The sequence below is a fragment of the Oncorhynchus clarkii genome, unplaced genomic scaffold (assembly GCF_045791955.1).
Source record: "Oncorhynchus clarkii lewisi isolate Uvic-CL-2024 unplaced genomic scaffold, UVic_Ocla_1.0 unplaced_contig_675_pilon_pilon, whole genome shotgun sequence".
Classification (NCBI taxonomy): domain Eukaryota; kingdom Metazoa; phylum Chordata; class Actinopteri; order Salmoniformes; family Salmonidae; genus Oncorhynchus; species Oncorhynchus clarkii.
Window position 1 is genome coordinate 192,843 of NW_027260860.1, and position 14,971 is coordinate 207,813.

Sequence of the window (14,971 nt, forward strand, 5' to 3'; positions counted from 1 at the left end):
CCTGTCTGACTCCCCTCTCTCCCCCTGTCTTACTCCCCTCTCTCCCCCTGTCTGACTCCCCTCTCTCTCCCTGTCTGACTCCCCTCTCTCTCCCTGTCTGACTTCCCTCTCTCTTTCAATGTCTCTCCCTCTTTTTTTCTCTTCCACTTTCTCTCTGTCTCTTTCACTGTTTCTCTGTCCCCCAATCCAAGCCCTACCTCCCTCTGTCTCTGCCCCCCACCTCTTTCTGCCCTGGCCTCCCATCTCTCACTCTTTCTCTCTCCCTCTGTCTCGGCCCCCCCTTCTCTCTCACTCTTTCTCTCTCCCTCTGTCTCTCTGGCCCGGCCCCCCATCTCTCTCCCTCTCTCTATCCCAGCCCCCCATCTCTCTCCCTCTGTCTCTCTGGCCCGGCCCCCCATCTCTCTCCCAATTCAATTCAAGGGCTTTATTGGCATGGGAAACGTGTTAACATTGCCAAAGCAAGTGAGGTAGACAACATACAAAGTGAATATATAAAGTGAAAAACAACCAAAATTAACAGTAAACATTACACATACAGAGGTTTCAAAACAGTAAAGACATTACAAATGTCATATTATATATATATATATATATATACAGTGTTTTAACAATGTACAAATGGTTAAAGGACACAAGATCCCTCTGTCTCTCTGTCCCAGCCCCCCATCTCTCTCCCTCTCTCTCTGTCCCAGCCCCCCATCTCTCTCCCTCTCTCTCTGTCCCAGCCCCCCATCTCTCTCCCTCTCTCTCTCTGTCCCAGCCCCCCATCTCTCTCCCTCTCTCGCTGTCCCAGCCCCCCATCTCTCTCCCTGTCTGACTTCCCTCTCTCTCCCTGTCTGACTCCCCTCTCTCTCCCTGTCTGACTCCCCTCTCTCTCCCTGTCTGACTTCCCTCTCTCTTTCAATGTCTCTCCCTCTTTTTTTCTCTTCCACTTTCTCTCTGTCTCTTTCACTGTTTCTCTGTCCCCCAATCCAAGCCCTACCTCCCTCTGTCTCTGCCCCCTACCTCTTTCTGCCCTGGCCTCCCATCTCTCTCACTCTTTCTCTCTCCCTCTGTCTCTGCCTCCCATCTCTCTCACTCTTTCTCTCTCCCTCTGTCTCGGCCCCCCATCTCTCTCACTCTTTCTCTCTCCCTCTGTCTCTCTGGCCCGGCCCCCCATCTCTCTCCCTCTCTCTGTCCCAGCCCCCCATCTCTCCCCCTCTGTCTCTCTATCCCAGCCCCCATCTCTCTCCCTCTGTCTCTCTGGCCCGGCCCCCCATCTCTCTCCCAATTCAATTCAAGGGCTTTATTGGCATGGGAAACGTGTTAACATTGCCAAAGCAAGTGAGGTAGACAACATACAAAGTGAATATATAAAGTGAAAAACAACCAAAATTAACAGTAAACATTACACATACAGAGGTTTCAAAACAGTAAAGACATTACAAATGTCATATTATATATATATATATATATATACAGTGTTTTAACAATGTACAAATGGTTAAAGGACACAAGATCCCTCTGTCTCTCTGTCCCAGCCCCCCATCTCTCTCCCTCTCTCTCTCTGTCCCAGCCCCCCATCTCTCTCCCTCTCTCTCTCTGTCCCAGCCCCCCATCTCTCTCCCTCTCTCGCTGTCCCAGCCCCCCATCTCTCTCCCTCTCTCTCTGTCCCAGCCCCCCATCTCTCTCCCTCTCTCTCTGTCCCAGCCCCCCATCTCTCTCCCTCTCTCTCTCTGTCCCAGCCCCCCATCTCTCTCCCTCTCTCTCTCTGTCCCAGCCCCCCATCTCTCTCCCTCTCTCTCTGTCCCAGCCCCCCATCTCTCTCCCAGTGTGTGATTCTGATTCTAGTTGGTACTTCTCCTCCATTCATGCTGTATGAGTCAGCCAGACAGACAATCAGTTCCGGAACATCGATAGTAACATGTTTTTCCAATGAAACACATTGTATTTAACAGTGCAGGACTACACCAGCCTGCTCTGCTCCCATTCATCAAACAACACACAGAGATAGAGCAGGGGTTGAGGTGGTGGACACTGCTCTGGGATGCTCCCAAACGGCACCATATTCCCTATATAGTGCACTACATTTGACCAGGGCTCGGGTCAAAAGTAGTGCACTAGATAGGGAATAGGGGGCCATTTAGGACAAAGCCCCACTCTGTGGAGATGGGGAATCTATCTATGAGTCATGTGTTCAGTTATACTGTGAGAGGTGGGGTGAGTGTAGGTGAACACACAGGATGAGGTTTGTGTAGTAGGCAGGGTTGTGCACAAACCCCTCGCTTGAAATATTTTCATAATTCATGTCTGGAAATTCATAACATAACAAATGCCTCTGTAGCTCAAATTGTAAGCCAGCTAGTTACAGTGCTTCCTGAAGACGTTGTATTGTTTTATTGAACCTTTATTTAACTAGGCAAGTTAGTTTAGAACAAGTTATTATGTACAATGACGGCCTACCCCGACCATACCCAGACGACGCTGGGCCAATTGTGCGCCGCCCTATGGGACTCCCAATCACGTCTGGATGTGATACAGCCAGGAATCGAACCAGGGATTGTAGTGACGTCTCTTGCACTGAGATGCAGTGCCTTAGACCGCTGCGCCACTCACAGGGGGTGGGGTGTGTGTAGGTGTAGACTGGGGGTGGGGTGTGTGTAGGTGAAGACTGGAGGTGGGGTGTGGGTAGGTGAAGACTGGGGGTGGGGTGTGGGTAGGTGAAGACAGGGGGTGAGGTGTGGGTAGGTGAAGACTGGGGGTGGGGTGTGTGTAGGTGAAGACTGGGGGTGGGGTGTGTGTAGGTGAAGACTGGGGGTGGGGTATGAGTAGGAGAAGAATGGGGGAGGGCTGTGTGTAGGTGAAGACTGGGGGTGGGGTGTGTGTAGGTGAAGACTGGGGGTGGGGTGTGGGTAGGTGAAGACTGGGGGTGGTGTGTGGGTAGGTGAAGACTGGGGGTGGGGTGTGTGTAGGTGAAGACTGGGAGTGGGGTGTGGGTAGGTGAAGACTGGGAGTGGGGTGTGGGTAGGTGAAGACTGGGGGTGGGGTGTGTGTAGGTGAAGGGTGGGAGGGGGTGTGGGTAGGTGAAGGGTGGGAGTGGGGTGTGGGTAGGTGAAGACTGGGGGTAGGTGAAGACTGGGGGTGGGGTGTGGTTAGGTGAAGACTGGGGGTGGGGTGTGGGTAGGTGAACGCGGGGGGGTGGGGTGAATTCGGGGGGTGGTGTGTGAACGCAGGGTGTGGGTAGGTAACCGTGGGTGGTGAGGGTGTGGGTAGGTAAACGCGGGGGGTGGGGTGTGGGTTGGTAAACGCGGGGGGTTGGTAGGTGAACGCGGGGGGGTGAGTGTGGGTAGGTGAACGTGGGGGGTGGGTAGGTGAACGCGGGTAGGTGAACGTGGGTAGGTGAACGCGGGGGGTGGGTAGGTGAACACAGGGTGGGTGTGTGGGTAGGTGAATAGCATGCTGTGAATGTTTTTCCATACAATGAAAAGAATGACTAGCTGTGTAGGTGAGTCTGAACAACACTTCCTGTTTCTCTCGGTGTGTAGGTGAGAGCACGACAAGTGGAGTAACTCTGTGTATGTAGGTGTGTGTGTCGTGACTGGACTGTGTGTAGGTGTGTATGCGACAAGAGATTGTTGTGTGTGTGTGTATATGACACACATCTCCAGGGCTGTCTTTGAAGGAGGCAGGGATGGTATAGTGGTGAGTCATTCATTCCAGACTACCAGCCACGTATAGCTCTATCCTTGTGAATGGGATTATAGTTAGTTCATAACTGGGATCACTCACTTCTCTTCATCTCCTTTGGGACACGACTAGGTCTGATTGTCATGTTTAATACTGATAATGTGCTCATTTAACAGATGCTAAACTCATTCAGTACATGTGGCCCCTGCAGGAATCAAACCCACAACTCTGCTGTTACAAACTCCAGGACCCAGGTCTTTATTGTGCTAGTATGACCCGTGCCATAAGGGAGAAGTCTTTTCCCCATTCATCAGATTTGGCTGCAGGGAGCGAATGAGGGGAGGGAATTAGAAGGAGAAGAGGGTGGGATAGAGGGAGGGGTGGGGGTTACACAGGAATGCTCTGTCACCATGAGAAAAATGCTTCCTTGCTGGTTCTGCCCTTTGTGTAGAAAGTGAGGCAGATGAATACAGAGAAACGGATTAAAGACACAGAAAGAGAAGAGACTGACGTAGCGAGAGCAGAGGTACTACAGGAATGTATCAGAAAGTATCGAGAGAAATGACGTGTGTGTGTGTGTGTGTGTGTGTGTGTGTGCTGACACCCTGCACTCAGTCTGATTAGGACTAGGATTAAAACTACACATCTGTCCAGGATGTCAAGAGGATGTTAGGACAGCAGTCACTAAGGTCAATGTGTGTCTGGCTACATCTGCCTGCCTACCCCTCTCTAGGGCTAATGCTGTTCTGTAGGCTCAATGCTGTCCTCTGGTGGTGGCATCCCAGCAGAGACTACCAGTGATGCGTGGGTCAGCAGTTTGTTCTCCAGCACCCACCCGAATTGCTAGTAACCCATCCGCAACCTCCTGACTATATGTGATAAAGTGAAAATCTGAGGCCCACACTCAATCCTAACCTGCAAATATAGAAAATGCGAGGAACAATTCTTTGACTGGCCTTTTTGAATAAACCTATGTTTCTGCTTATAAATTCCGACATTTTGGTAGGCTGTGTGTTTGTCAACTTGTCTATAATTAAATACATGCAGCTTCTCTTCTGCCAGTAGTTGTTGCCCTAGAAGACTAAATAAACCCTTGCTCACCAGAATAATGTCATAAATCGATAGAGTGAATGCTTCAATTTAGTTGACAGGGTAAAGTTACTTATCTTGCAAAGACATTTAGGGACCGGGGGAAAAATGCAATAACTCCAGTTTTAAGGAAATTAAAAGCTGTTATAAAGACCCAACACGTTTTTTAAAATAAGATTTCAGTTCAGCTTGGGTGCATATTTTATGTGGTTGAAATACTATCTGCTTTTATGATGCTGTACATTTGCTGTATCATTTCACTGTAAGAAATGCTTAATTCTATGGGTTAATATTAAAACTATGTGAGAGGTTATAGATTTCAGATTTCAGTTATACTACTATTCTATCTAACCCATCTTGAACGGTACAGTTCCCTTGATGTGCAATTTTGAAGTCCCTGTGTTGTGACTGTGACCTCAGTCATCACACATCTTTCCCCAACATTAGACTACTGTTCTGGCCTGCTGTTCTTTCACAGCATTTCTCTTATTGAATTCAACTCTGACATTGTCCTTTTGGTCTCAGAATTCTACAAAAATGATACATTTATGGGTTTTAATGCATTGTTTTCTCTTTATTCAACCCACCCAATATTTAATGACCCTAAACCCACCCCTCCCCGCCAATATAACTACAGGGATTGCAGGTTATGAGTCAACCCACCCAATATTTAATGACCCTAAACCCACCCCTCCCCGCCAATATAACTACAGGGATTGCAGGTTATGAGTCAACCCACCCAATATTTAATGACCCTAAACCCACCCCTCCCCGCCAATATAACTACAGGGATTGCAGGTTATGAGTCAACCCACCCAATATTTAATGACCCTAAACCCACCCCTCCCCGCCAATATAACTACAGGGATTGCAGGTTATGAGTCAACCCACCCAATATTTAATGACCCTAAACCCACCCCTCCCCGCCAATATAACTACAGGGATTGCAGGTTATGAGTCAACCCACCCAATATTTAATGACCCTAAACCCACCCCTCCCCGCCAATATAACTACAGGGATTGCAGGTTATGAGTCAACCCACCCATCTCTACACAGTACAACAGGACAGTGTTTCCCCATCCTGGTCCTGGGATACACTGTCCCTTCCAGAAGAGCCATTTTCCAGTGTCAGTGTTCTGAGGTGATGAAGCATTCTCCTCTCCAGACCTGGGTTCAACACCTATCTATTGAGAGGACCTGTTGCAATGGAACCAACAGAACAGTCTCAATAGTCTAGTTGAAAACCACATCATTTGTCACTCCAGGCAGACTCCAGCAATCACTCAAAGTATTTGAAAGATTTTAAATAGCATTTGAACCCAGGTCATCTCCTGTTTGTCACAGTCACAACACTCACCAGTCTGCCTTACCAAACCTGTCTGAAGAGGGGTAGTCTGTGGTGTGGTCTCCATGGGCAACACACAACACTCACCAGTCTGCCCTACCAAACCTGTCTGAGGAGGGGTAGTCTGTGGTGTGGTCTCCATGGGCAACACACAACACTCACCAGTCTGCCCTACCAAACCTGTCTGAGGAGGGGTAGTCTGTGGTGTGGTCTCCATGGGCAACACACAACACTCACCAGTCTGCCTTACCAAACCTGTCTGAGGAGGGGTAGTCTGTGGTGTAGTGTCCATGGGCAACACACAACACTCACCAGTCTGCCCTACCAAACCTGTCTGAGTAGGGGTAGTCTGTGGTGTGGTCTCCATGGGCAACACACAACACTCACCAGTCTGCCCTACCAAACCTGTCTGAGGAGGGGTAGTCTGTGGTGTGGTCTCCATGGGCAACACACAACACTCACCAGTCTGCCCTACCAAACCTGTCTGAGGAGGGGTAGTCTGTGGTGTGGTCTCCATGGGCAACACACAACACTCACCAGTCTGCCCTACCAAACCTGTCTGAGGAGGGGTAGTCTGTGGTGTGGTCTCCATGGGCAACACACAACACTCACCAGTCTGCCCTACCAAACCTGTCTGAGGAGGGGTAGTCTGTGGTGTGGTCTCCATGGGCAACACACAACACTCACCAGTCTGCCCTACCAAACCTGTCTGAGGAGGGGTAGTCTGTGGTGTGGTCTCCATGGGCAACACACAACACTCACCAGTATGCCCTACCAAACCTGTCTGAGGAGGGGTAGTCTGTGGTGTGGTCTCCATGGGCAACACACAACACTCACCAGTCTGCCCTACCAAACCTGTCTGAGGAGGGGTAGTCTGTGGTGTGGTCTCCATGGGCAACACACAACACTCACCAGTCTGCCCTACCAAACCTGTCTGAGGAGGGGTAGTCTGTGGTGTGGTCTCCATGGGCAACACACAACACTCACCAGTCTGCCCTACCAAACCTGTCTGAGGAGGGGTAGTCTGTGGTGTGGTCTCCATGGGCAACACACAACACTCACCAGTCTGCCTTACCAAACATGTCTGAGGAGGGGTAGTCTGTGGTGTAGTGTCCATGGGCAACACACAACACTCACCAGTCTGCCCTACCAAACCTGTCTGAGTAGGGGTAGTCTGTGGTGTGGTCTCCATGGGCAACACACAACACTCACCAGTCTGCCCTACCAAACCTGTCTGAGGAGGGGTAGTCTGTGGTGTGGTCTCCATGGGCAACACACAACACTCACCAGTCTGCCCTACCAAACCTGTCTGAGGAGGGGTAGTCTGTGGTGTGGTCTCCATGGGCAACACACAACACTCACCAGTCTGCCCTACCAAACCTGTCTGAGGAGGGGTAGTCTGTGGTGTGGTCTCCATGGGCAACACACAACACTCACCAGTCTGCCCTAACAAACCTGTCTGAGGAGGGGTAGTCTGTGGTGTGGTCTCCATGGGCAACACACAACACTCACCAGTCTGCCCTACCAAACCTGTCTGAGGAGGGGTAGTCTGTGGTGTGGTCTCCATGGGCAACACACAACACTCACCAGTCTGCCCTACCAAACCTGTCTGAGGAGGGGTAGTCTGTGGTGTGGTCTCCATGGGCAACAGATGCAAAAAGTCCCAGAAATGTTGTACATTTGGTATGGAAATTATATTTTTGCATGTAAATTAATCATTGTTGGGTTGGATTCCATCATGGAGAGTAAATGAATCATTGTTGGGTTGGATTCCATCATGGAGAGTAAATGAATCATTGTTGGGTTGGATTCCATCATGGAGAGTAAATGAATCATTGTTGGGTTGGATTCCATCATGGAGAGTAAATGAATCATTGTTGGGTTGGATTCCATCATGGAGAGTAAATTAATCATTGTTGGGTTGGATTCCATCATGGAGAGTGAATGGATCATTGTTGGGTTGGATTCCATCATGGAGAGTGAATGAATCATTGTTGGGTTGGATTCCATCATGGAGAGTGAATGAATCATTGTTGGGTTGGATTCCATCATGGAGAGTGAATGAATCATTGTTGGGTTGGATTCCATCATGGAGAGTGAATGAATCATTGTTGGGTTGGATTCCATCATGGAGAGTGAATGAATCATTGTTGGGCTGGATTCCATCATGGAGAGTGAATGGGTCTTGTGACTTACAGTATATCTGGTCTGATGTCTCTTGGGTTTGTTTACAGGGAACCCAACTGAATGGGTTTGGGAAGACGCCTCTTTTCCTCGGGTAAGTCATGCATCATGAAGGTAATATTAACACATCTATCTTAAACTCACAATAACATGTGTGGACATGCAATCTTTCTTTCATATAGTCAGTCATATACTCTACCCACAGTGTAGTCCACATACAGAGCGCAAGGGTTCTATTTTTGGCGCAAAGGAGGCGCAAGTGTCAAATGCACGTTAATTTGCAATTTCGTCATGTAGAAGCAGGTACACTGGAATTTTCCAGCCCTAACGCCAAGTTCAGCAATTTACCTGTCTACCATCAGCTCCCTTGCACTGAAGTGGGAGGGGTTACAATTTTACAGGTGTGTCCTTAAAAACAAGTGCAAAAGTGACAATTTTCATGCAGCACTAATGGGAGGTTTTAAGACCCCACAAAAGTAGGTCTTAACAGTAACGCAGATGATAATGGCAGGGATTTTGAGAGTTGAAGCACAGCCTATCCAACCATGACACACAGAGTGGAAGCACAGCCTATCCAACCATGACACACAGAGTGGAAGCACAGCCTATCCAACCATGACACACAGAGTGGAAGCACAGCCTATCCAACCATGCAGCACTAATGGGAGGTTTTAAGACCCCCCAAAAGTAGGTCTTAACAGTAACGCAGATGATAATGGCAGGGATTTTGAGAGTGGAAGCACAGCCTATCCAACCATGACACACAGAGTGGAAGCACAGCCTATCCAACAATGACACACCGAGTGGAAGCACAGCCTATCCAACCATGACACACCGAGTGGAAGCACAGCCTATCCAACCATGACACACAGAGTGGAAGCACAGCCAGCCTATCTAACCATGACACACAGAGTAGAAGCAGAGCCTATCCAACCATGACACAGAGTGGAAGCACAGCCTATCCAACCATGACACACAGAGTGGAAGCATAGCCTATCCAACCATGACACACAGAGTGGAAGCATAGCCTATCCAACCATGACACAGAGAGTGGAAGCACAACCTATCCAACCATGACACACAGAGTGGAAGCACAGCCTATCCAACCATGACACACAGAGTGGAAGCGCAGCCTATTCAACGATGACACAGAGAGCCCATGGAAGGAGAGATGTGCCTTTTGTGCCAGTGAATCTCATATTTGGAAACATAAAAAAACGATTGCTTTAATTTCATTAAAAACCAAGCATAGCGTCCCCTCCCCTTAATCAACGCTGGTATACCAGCATCACATAGGTGTGTCTTTTATCCAAAAGTAGCCTATGAATAAAGATGTTTTAAATGGTCTACTGAGAGGGCTGTGACATGTTATGCCCTCATGCTTTTTCATTATTCACAATTCACATATCTGCATTTCGACTTGTTCAGAAGGCTATCCATCCAGTTTCAAAGAGCGCCCCCTTGTCCGATTACCAAAGACACTCCAAACTATTTAGTCGTCCTATAATGCAATATCAACAAGTGGATCTTTAACAAAAATCTGCCTCGCACATAAGCAACGATACGATTGACAGGAGCCTAATACTTTGTATAGACGTGCAAATGTTATGCGTAAAGATATTTAGGCCTACTTGTGCAAACAGTGCCATGGGACGAGAGTAGAGATTTATATGTTTCTGACCCAATATTATTTAGAAATATTGTTTTTGATTTAAAAAACAACTGTATCGTTTTTGTTTAATTTGATTCTAAACCAAACGTATTAAAGAGATTCACCAGGCTGTAATGTAATCAAAAATGTAATCTACGTAATCTCCAGAAGTAATTATTTAGTATGAGAGGGCCATAAACAATAACTAGTAATACTGCAGACTCTAAGGTTCAAATCTCCCCTATCTGGTAAATGTAGTTATAAATTGCTGAGGTGTAGTCACTTCTCAGGACACAAGCTCAAGTACACAATAACTAGTAATACTGCAGACTCTAAGTAAGGTTCAAATCTCCCCTATCTGGTAAATGTAGTTATAAATTGCTGAGGTGAAGTCACTTCTCAGGACACAAGCTCAAGTACACAGTACAAATGTGAAATATTTAATGTGATGTATTTCCTATTCAACAGAACGGTATGAATAAGGCTTGAAATGACTTATATGCTTTCTAAATATAGTATAGTCAATTTATCAACGACTAAGATTTCCTTATAACTGTAAAATACATATTTTAATCTATGGTGTCCACATATCCATTTATAAATGTCGGTTGGAACCGGTACCAGAACCACTCAGGTCCCCAAAACAGGGGACTTTACATCTATTGTTTAATTTTATACACTGTCTTTTTAGGCCTTATCAATAGCCTGGTGAATTGAATCTTGCTTATTGTCTACATTTGGTATGTCCATGTCCAGACTGCAATTAACAGCAGGCCTAGCCCCTATATTAAATGGCCTAGCCCCTATATTAAATGGCCTAGCCCCTATATTAAATGGCCTGGCCCCTATATTAAATGGCCTAGCCCCTATATTAAATGGCCTAGCCCCTATATTAAATGGCCTAGACCCTATATTAAATGGCCTAGACCCTATATTAAATGGCCTAGCCCCTATATTAAATGGCCTAGACCCTATATTAAATGGCCTAGCCCCTATATTAAATGGCCTAGCCCCTATATTAAATGGCCTAGCCCCTATATTAAATGGCCTAGCCCCTATATTAAATGGCCTGGCCCCTATATTAAATGGCCTAGCCCCTATATTAAATGGCCTGGCCCCTATATTAAATGGCCTGGCCCCTATATTAAATGGCCTAGCCCCTATATTAAATGGCCTAGCCCCTATATTAAATGGCCTGGCCCCTATATTAAATGGCCTAGCCCCCATATTAAATGGCCTAGCCCCTATATTAAATGGCCTAGTCCCTATATTAAATGGCCTAGCCCCTATATTAAATGGCCTAGACCCTATATTAAATGGCCTAGCCCCTATATTAAATGGCCTAGCCCCTATATTAAATGGCCTAGCCCCTATATTAAATGGCCTAGCCCCCATATTAAATGGCCTAGACCCTATATTAAATGGCCTAGCCCCTATATTAAATGGCCTAGCCCCTATATTAAATGGCCTAGCCCCTATATTAAATGGCCTAGCCCCTATATTAAATAGCCTAGCCCCTATATTAAATGGCCTAGCCCCTATATTAAATGGCCTAGCCCCTATATTAAATGGCCTAGCCCCTATATTAAATGGCCTAGCCCCTATATTAAATGGCCTAGCCCCTATATTAAATGGCCTGGCCCCTATATTAAATATCCTAGCCCCTATATTAAATGGCCTAGCTCCTATATTAAATGGCCTAGCCCCTATATTAAATGGCCTAGCCCCCATATTAAATGGCCTAGCCCCTATATTAAATGGCCTAGCCCCTATATTAAATGGCCTGGCCCCTATATTAAATGGCCTAGCCCCTATATTAAATGGCCTAGCCCCTATATTAAATGGCCTAGCCCCTATATTAAATGGCCTGGCCCCTATATTAAATGGCCTGGCCCCTATATTAAATGGCCTAGCCCCTATATTAAATGGCCTGGCCCCTATATTAAATGGCCTGGCCCCTATATTAAATATCCTAGCCCCTATATTAAATGGCCTGGCCCCTATATTAAATATCCTAGCCCCTATATTAAATGGCCTGGCCCCTATATTAAATATCCTAGCCCCTATATCAGCTATAGCCTATGTTTAACAATGTTTTTCCATATTGAAGCAATGCAACTAGAACAATGTGGACTACAAACATGTTCAATATATTTAGCAAATATGGGGCAGGCTATTTAATGAACTAGGCTATAACAGACTTAAAACAGACATAAAATACCATAAATACACTACTAGAAGCAACACATATTTAGGCATGGAGCACGTTCTGATTGACTCAACCTGTTCGTGCCACTGCCACCTACTACGTCCATAATTCCGGTTGTGAAAATAGCTCAAGTATTTTTGACCCACCCCAAAGCTGTAACGTTACTGCCAGTGCTAAGATTTACCATTGTGTTAGGTTGGTTCAAATAGGGCCCAAGTGTCATAAAATCATCACTCCAGCATTAACCCGTCTATCTCCTTAGGGGAGGGAACCCGTTCACCGCAGTCAAGCTACGTCCCACAGTCACCAATGACCGCTCAGGCCCAGTCATCTAAACCTCCAGACCCACCCTCCGGTCCACCTCTACACTGGAGCGGCACCTCCAGCTGGGCATCACCCCATGCTGTCCCCCCTCCTCCAGGCGGATGGACCCAGGGCCGGACACTAGTGTACGGGACAACTTGACACTGTGGGCTGCTGTGCTGAAGATCCAGTAATTTCACTACTACAGATGCCATTAGAAATGACATTGTCTAATACACAGTTGCCCTACTGCTGCAAACGCTCTCCCTGAGAAGGTGGGAGGATTTATTTATGTAAACAGATGCACATATATAGATTTTCTAGACCTATTTTTGTCGGTGATGATGAGTGGCGACATACTACATGCGTTCTCGCTGGGCGTGTGTGAAAAGGAGTCGAGGAAAGCCTGAGATTGGGCCGTTGAAATATCAGAATGTATTTATGACTCTTTTTTGTTTTCTTTTTTGCTTCAATCACTCGTCAAAAAATGTTAGTTGCCATAGGGCAGTAGATAAATGAATGTATGCAATACGGGACCTATGCATCACAATTTACGGAGGTCCTTATGGTAGTGTTGCTCGTTATTGTTGATGTATCTCGAATATGATATGTAAAATTGCATTGTTGCTATCATTACTAAAGACCAACTGCTAGTGACTGTCGAATAGAAGTATACTCATTCAAGGGAAGCGCACATCATTTTTCCCCCTCAACTCCTTCCAAGAAGTGTACAACGAATTTGATTGGTTGAGTGTGTCATTGTCATCTTGCTGATTGGTTTTTCAGTTAAGTGTTCATACAGTGCTGCTGTTACTAGTGGAAGATGTGAGACCTGTTTACCTTAACTCTATATACCAACAGTAATCATTCTGTGAAACGTCTCTCACCTGTCTGTTATTCAAGTAGCCCGGGTCATGTTCATTAGGCACCAAACGGAAGAAAGCAGACTGAAACCTTTGAGGGAAAAATCAACTGTTTTAAAATGTTTTCCCTTACGTTTCCTAATGAATATGAGCCAGTAGTGCTGTGGACATCCATTTTTAAAAGGACATGGTTAAATGGAACTCATAACTTCCCAGAGACCGTGCAGCCATTTTGCTTTTATCTTCTTTTATCTTCTTCCATTTTCAACCTAGTGGCTAATTTGATCATTTTTCTTTGGTCTGCCTTGCCTACTCCCTGAGTTTGGAACGTTGCTGTATGAAAATAAACAAATATACACTGAACAAAAATGTAAACGCAGCATGTAAAGTGTTGGTCCCATGTTTCATGAGCTGAAATAAAATATTCCAGAAATGTTCCATATGCATAAAAAACGTACTCCTCTCAAATGTTGTGCACAAATGTATTTACATCCCTGTTAGTGAGCATTTCTCTTTTCCCAAAATAATCCATTCACCTGACAGGTATGGCATATCAAGAAGTTGATTTAACAGCATGATCACTACACAGGTGGACCTTGTGCTGGGTACAATAAAAGATCACTTTAAAATGTGGAGTTTTGTCACAACGCAATGCCACAGATGTCTCAAGTTTAGAGGGAGTGTGCAATTGGCATGCTGACTGCAGGAATGTCCACCAGAACTGTTTCCAGATAAAATGTCAATTTCTCTACCATAAGCAGCCTCAAACATAATTTTTGAGAATTTGGCAGTACGCCCAACCGGCCTCACAACTGCAGAGGCATCGTGTAGGCGAGTGGTTTGTTGATGTCAATGTTGTGAACAGTGTGTCCCATGGTGGCGGTGGGGTTATAGTATGGGCAGGCATAAGCTACGGACAATGAACACAATTACATTTTATCGATGGCAATTTTAATGCACAGAGATGCCGTGATGAAATCCCGAAGCCCATTGTCGTGCCATTCATCCGCCGCCATCACCTCATGTTTCAGCATTGTAATGCACAGCCCCATGTTGCAAGGTTCTGTATACAATATCTAGAAGCTGAAAATGTCCCAGTTCTTCCATGGTCTGCATACTCACCAGACATGTCACCGATTGAGCATGTTTGGGACGCGCTGGATCGACATGTGCAACAGAATGTTCCAGTTCCCACCAATATTCAGCGACTTCGCACAGCCATTGAAAAGAAGTGGGACAATATTTCACAAGCTACAATCAACAGCCTGATCAACTCTATGTATGGAGATGTGTCGCGCTGCATGAGGCAAATGGTGGTCCCAGCAGATACTGACTGGTTTTCTGATCCACACCCCCTACCTTTATTTTTAAAGATATCTTTAACTAACAGATGCATATCTGTATTCCCAGTCATGTGAAATCCATAGTTTAGGGCCTAAAGAATGTACTTAAATTGACTGATTTCCTCATATGTACTTGAATTCAGTCAAATCTTAGAAATTGTTGCATGTTGCCTTTATATTTTTGTTCAGTATATTTTACTGCTTGTCTTCTCATTATTTCAACTCTTTGTCATGATAAATTGTTATTTATCTAGCCTAGTGGTTAGAGCATTGGACTAGTAACCGGAAGGTTGCAAGTTCAAACCCCCGAGCTGACA

At 46.1% G+C, this 14,971-nt stretch overlaps 1 protein-coding gene across 1 annotated transcript in view; it reads left to right on the forward strand.

The window, feature by feature from the left end:
- Positions 1-14,850, forward strand: part of LOC139401945 (BAR/IMD domain-containing adapter protein 2-like 1) — a 92,417-nt gene extending 77,567 nt beyond the window's left edge. The window contains exons 13-14 of the mRNA XM_071145967.1: positions 8,336-8,379; positions 12,408-14,850. Coding sequence (XP_071002068.1) covers positions 8,336-8,379; positions 12,408-12,480 — 117 coding nt within the window. The 3' untranslated portion in view covers positions 12,481-14,850. The remainder of the gene's footprint in view (positions 1-8,335; positions 8,380-12,407) is intronic.
- The last annotated feature ends 121 nt before the right edge of the window (positions 14,851-14,971 follow it).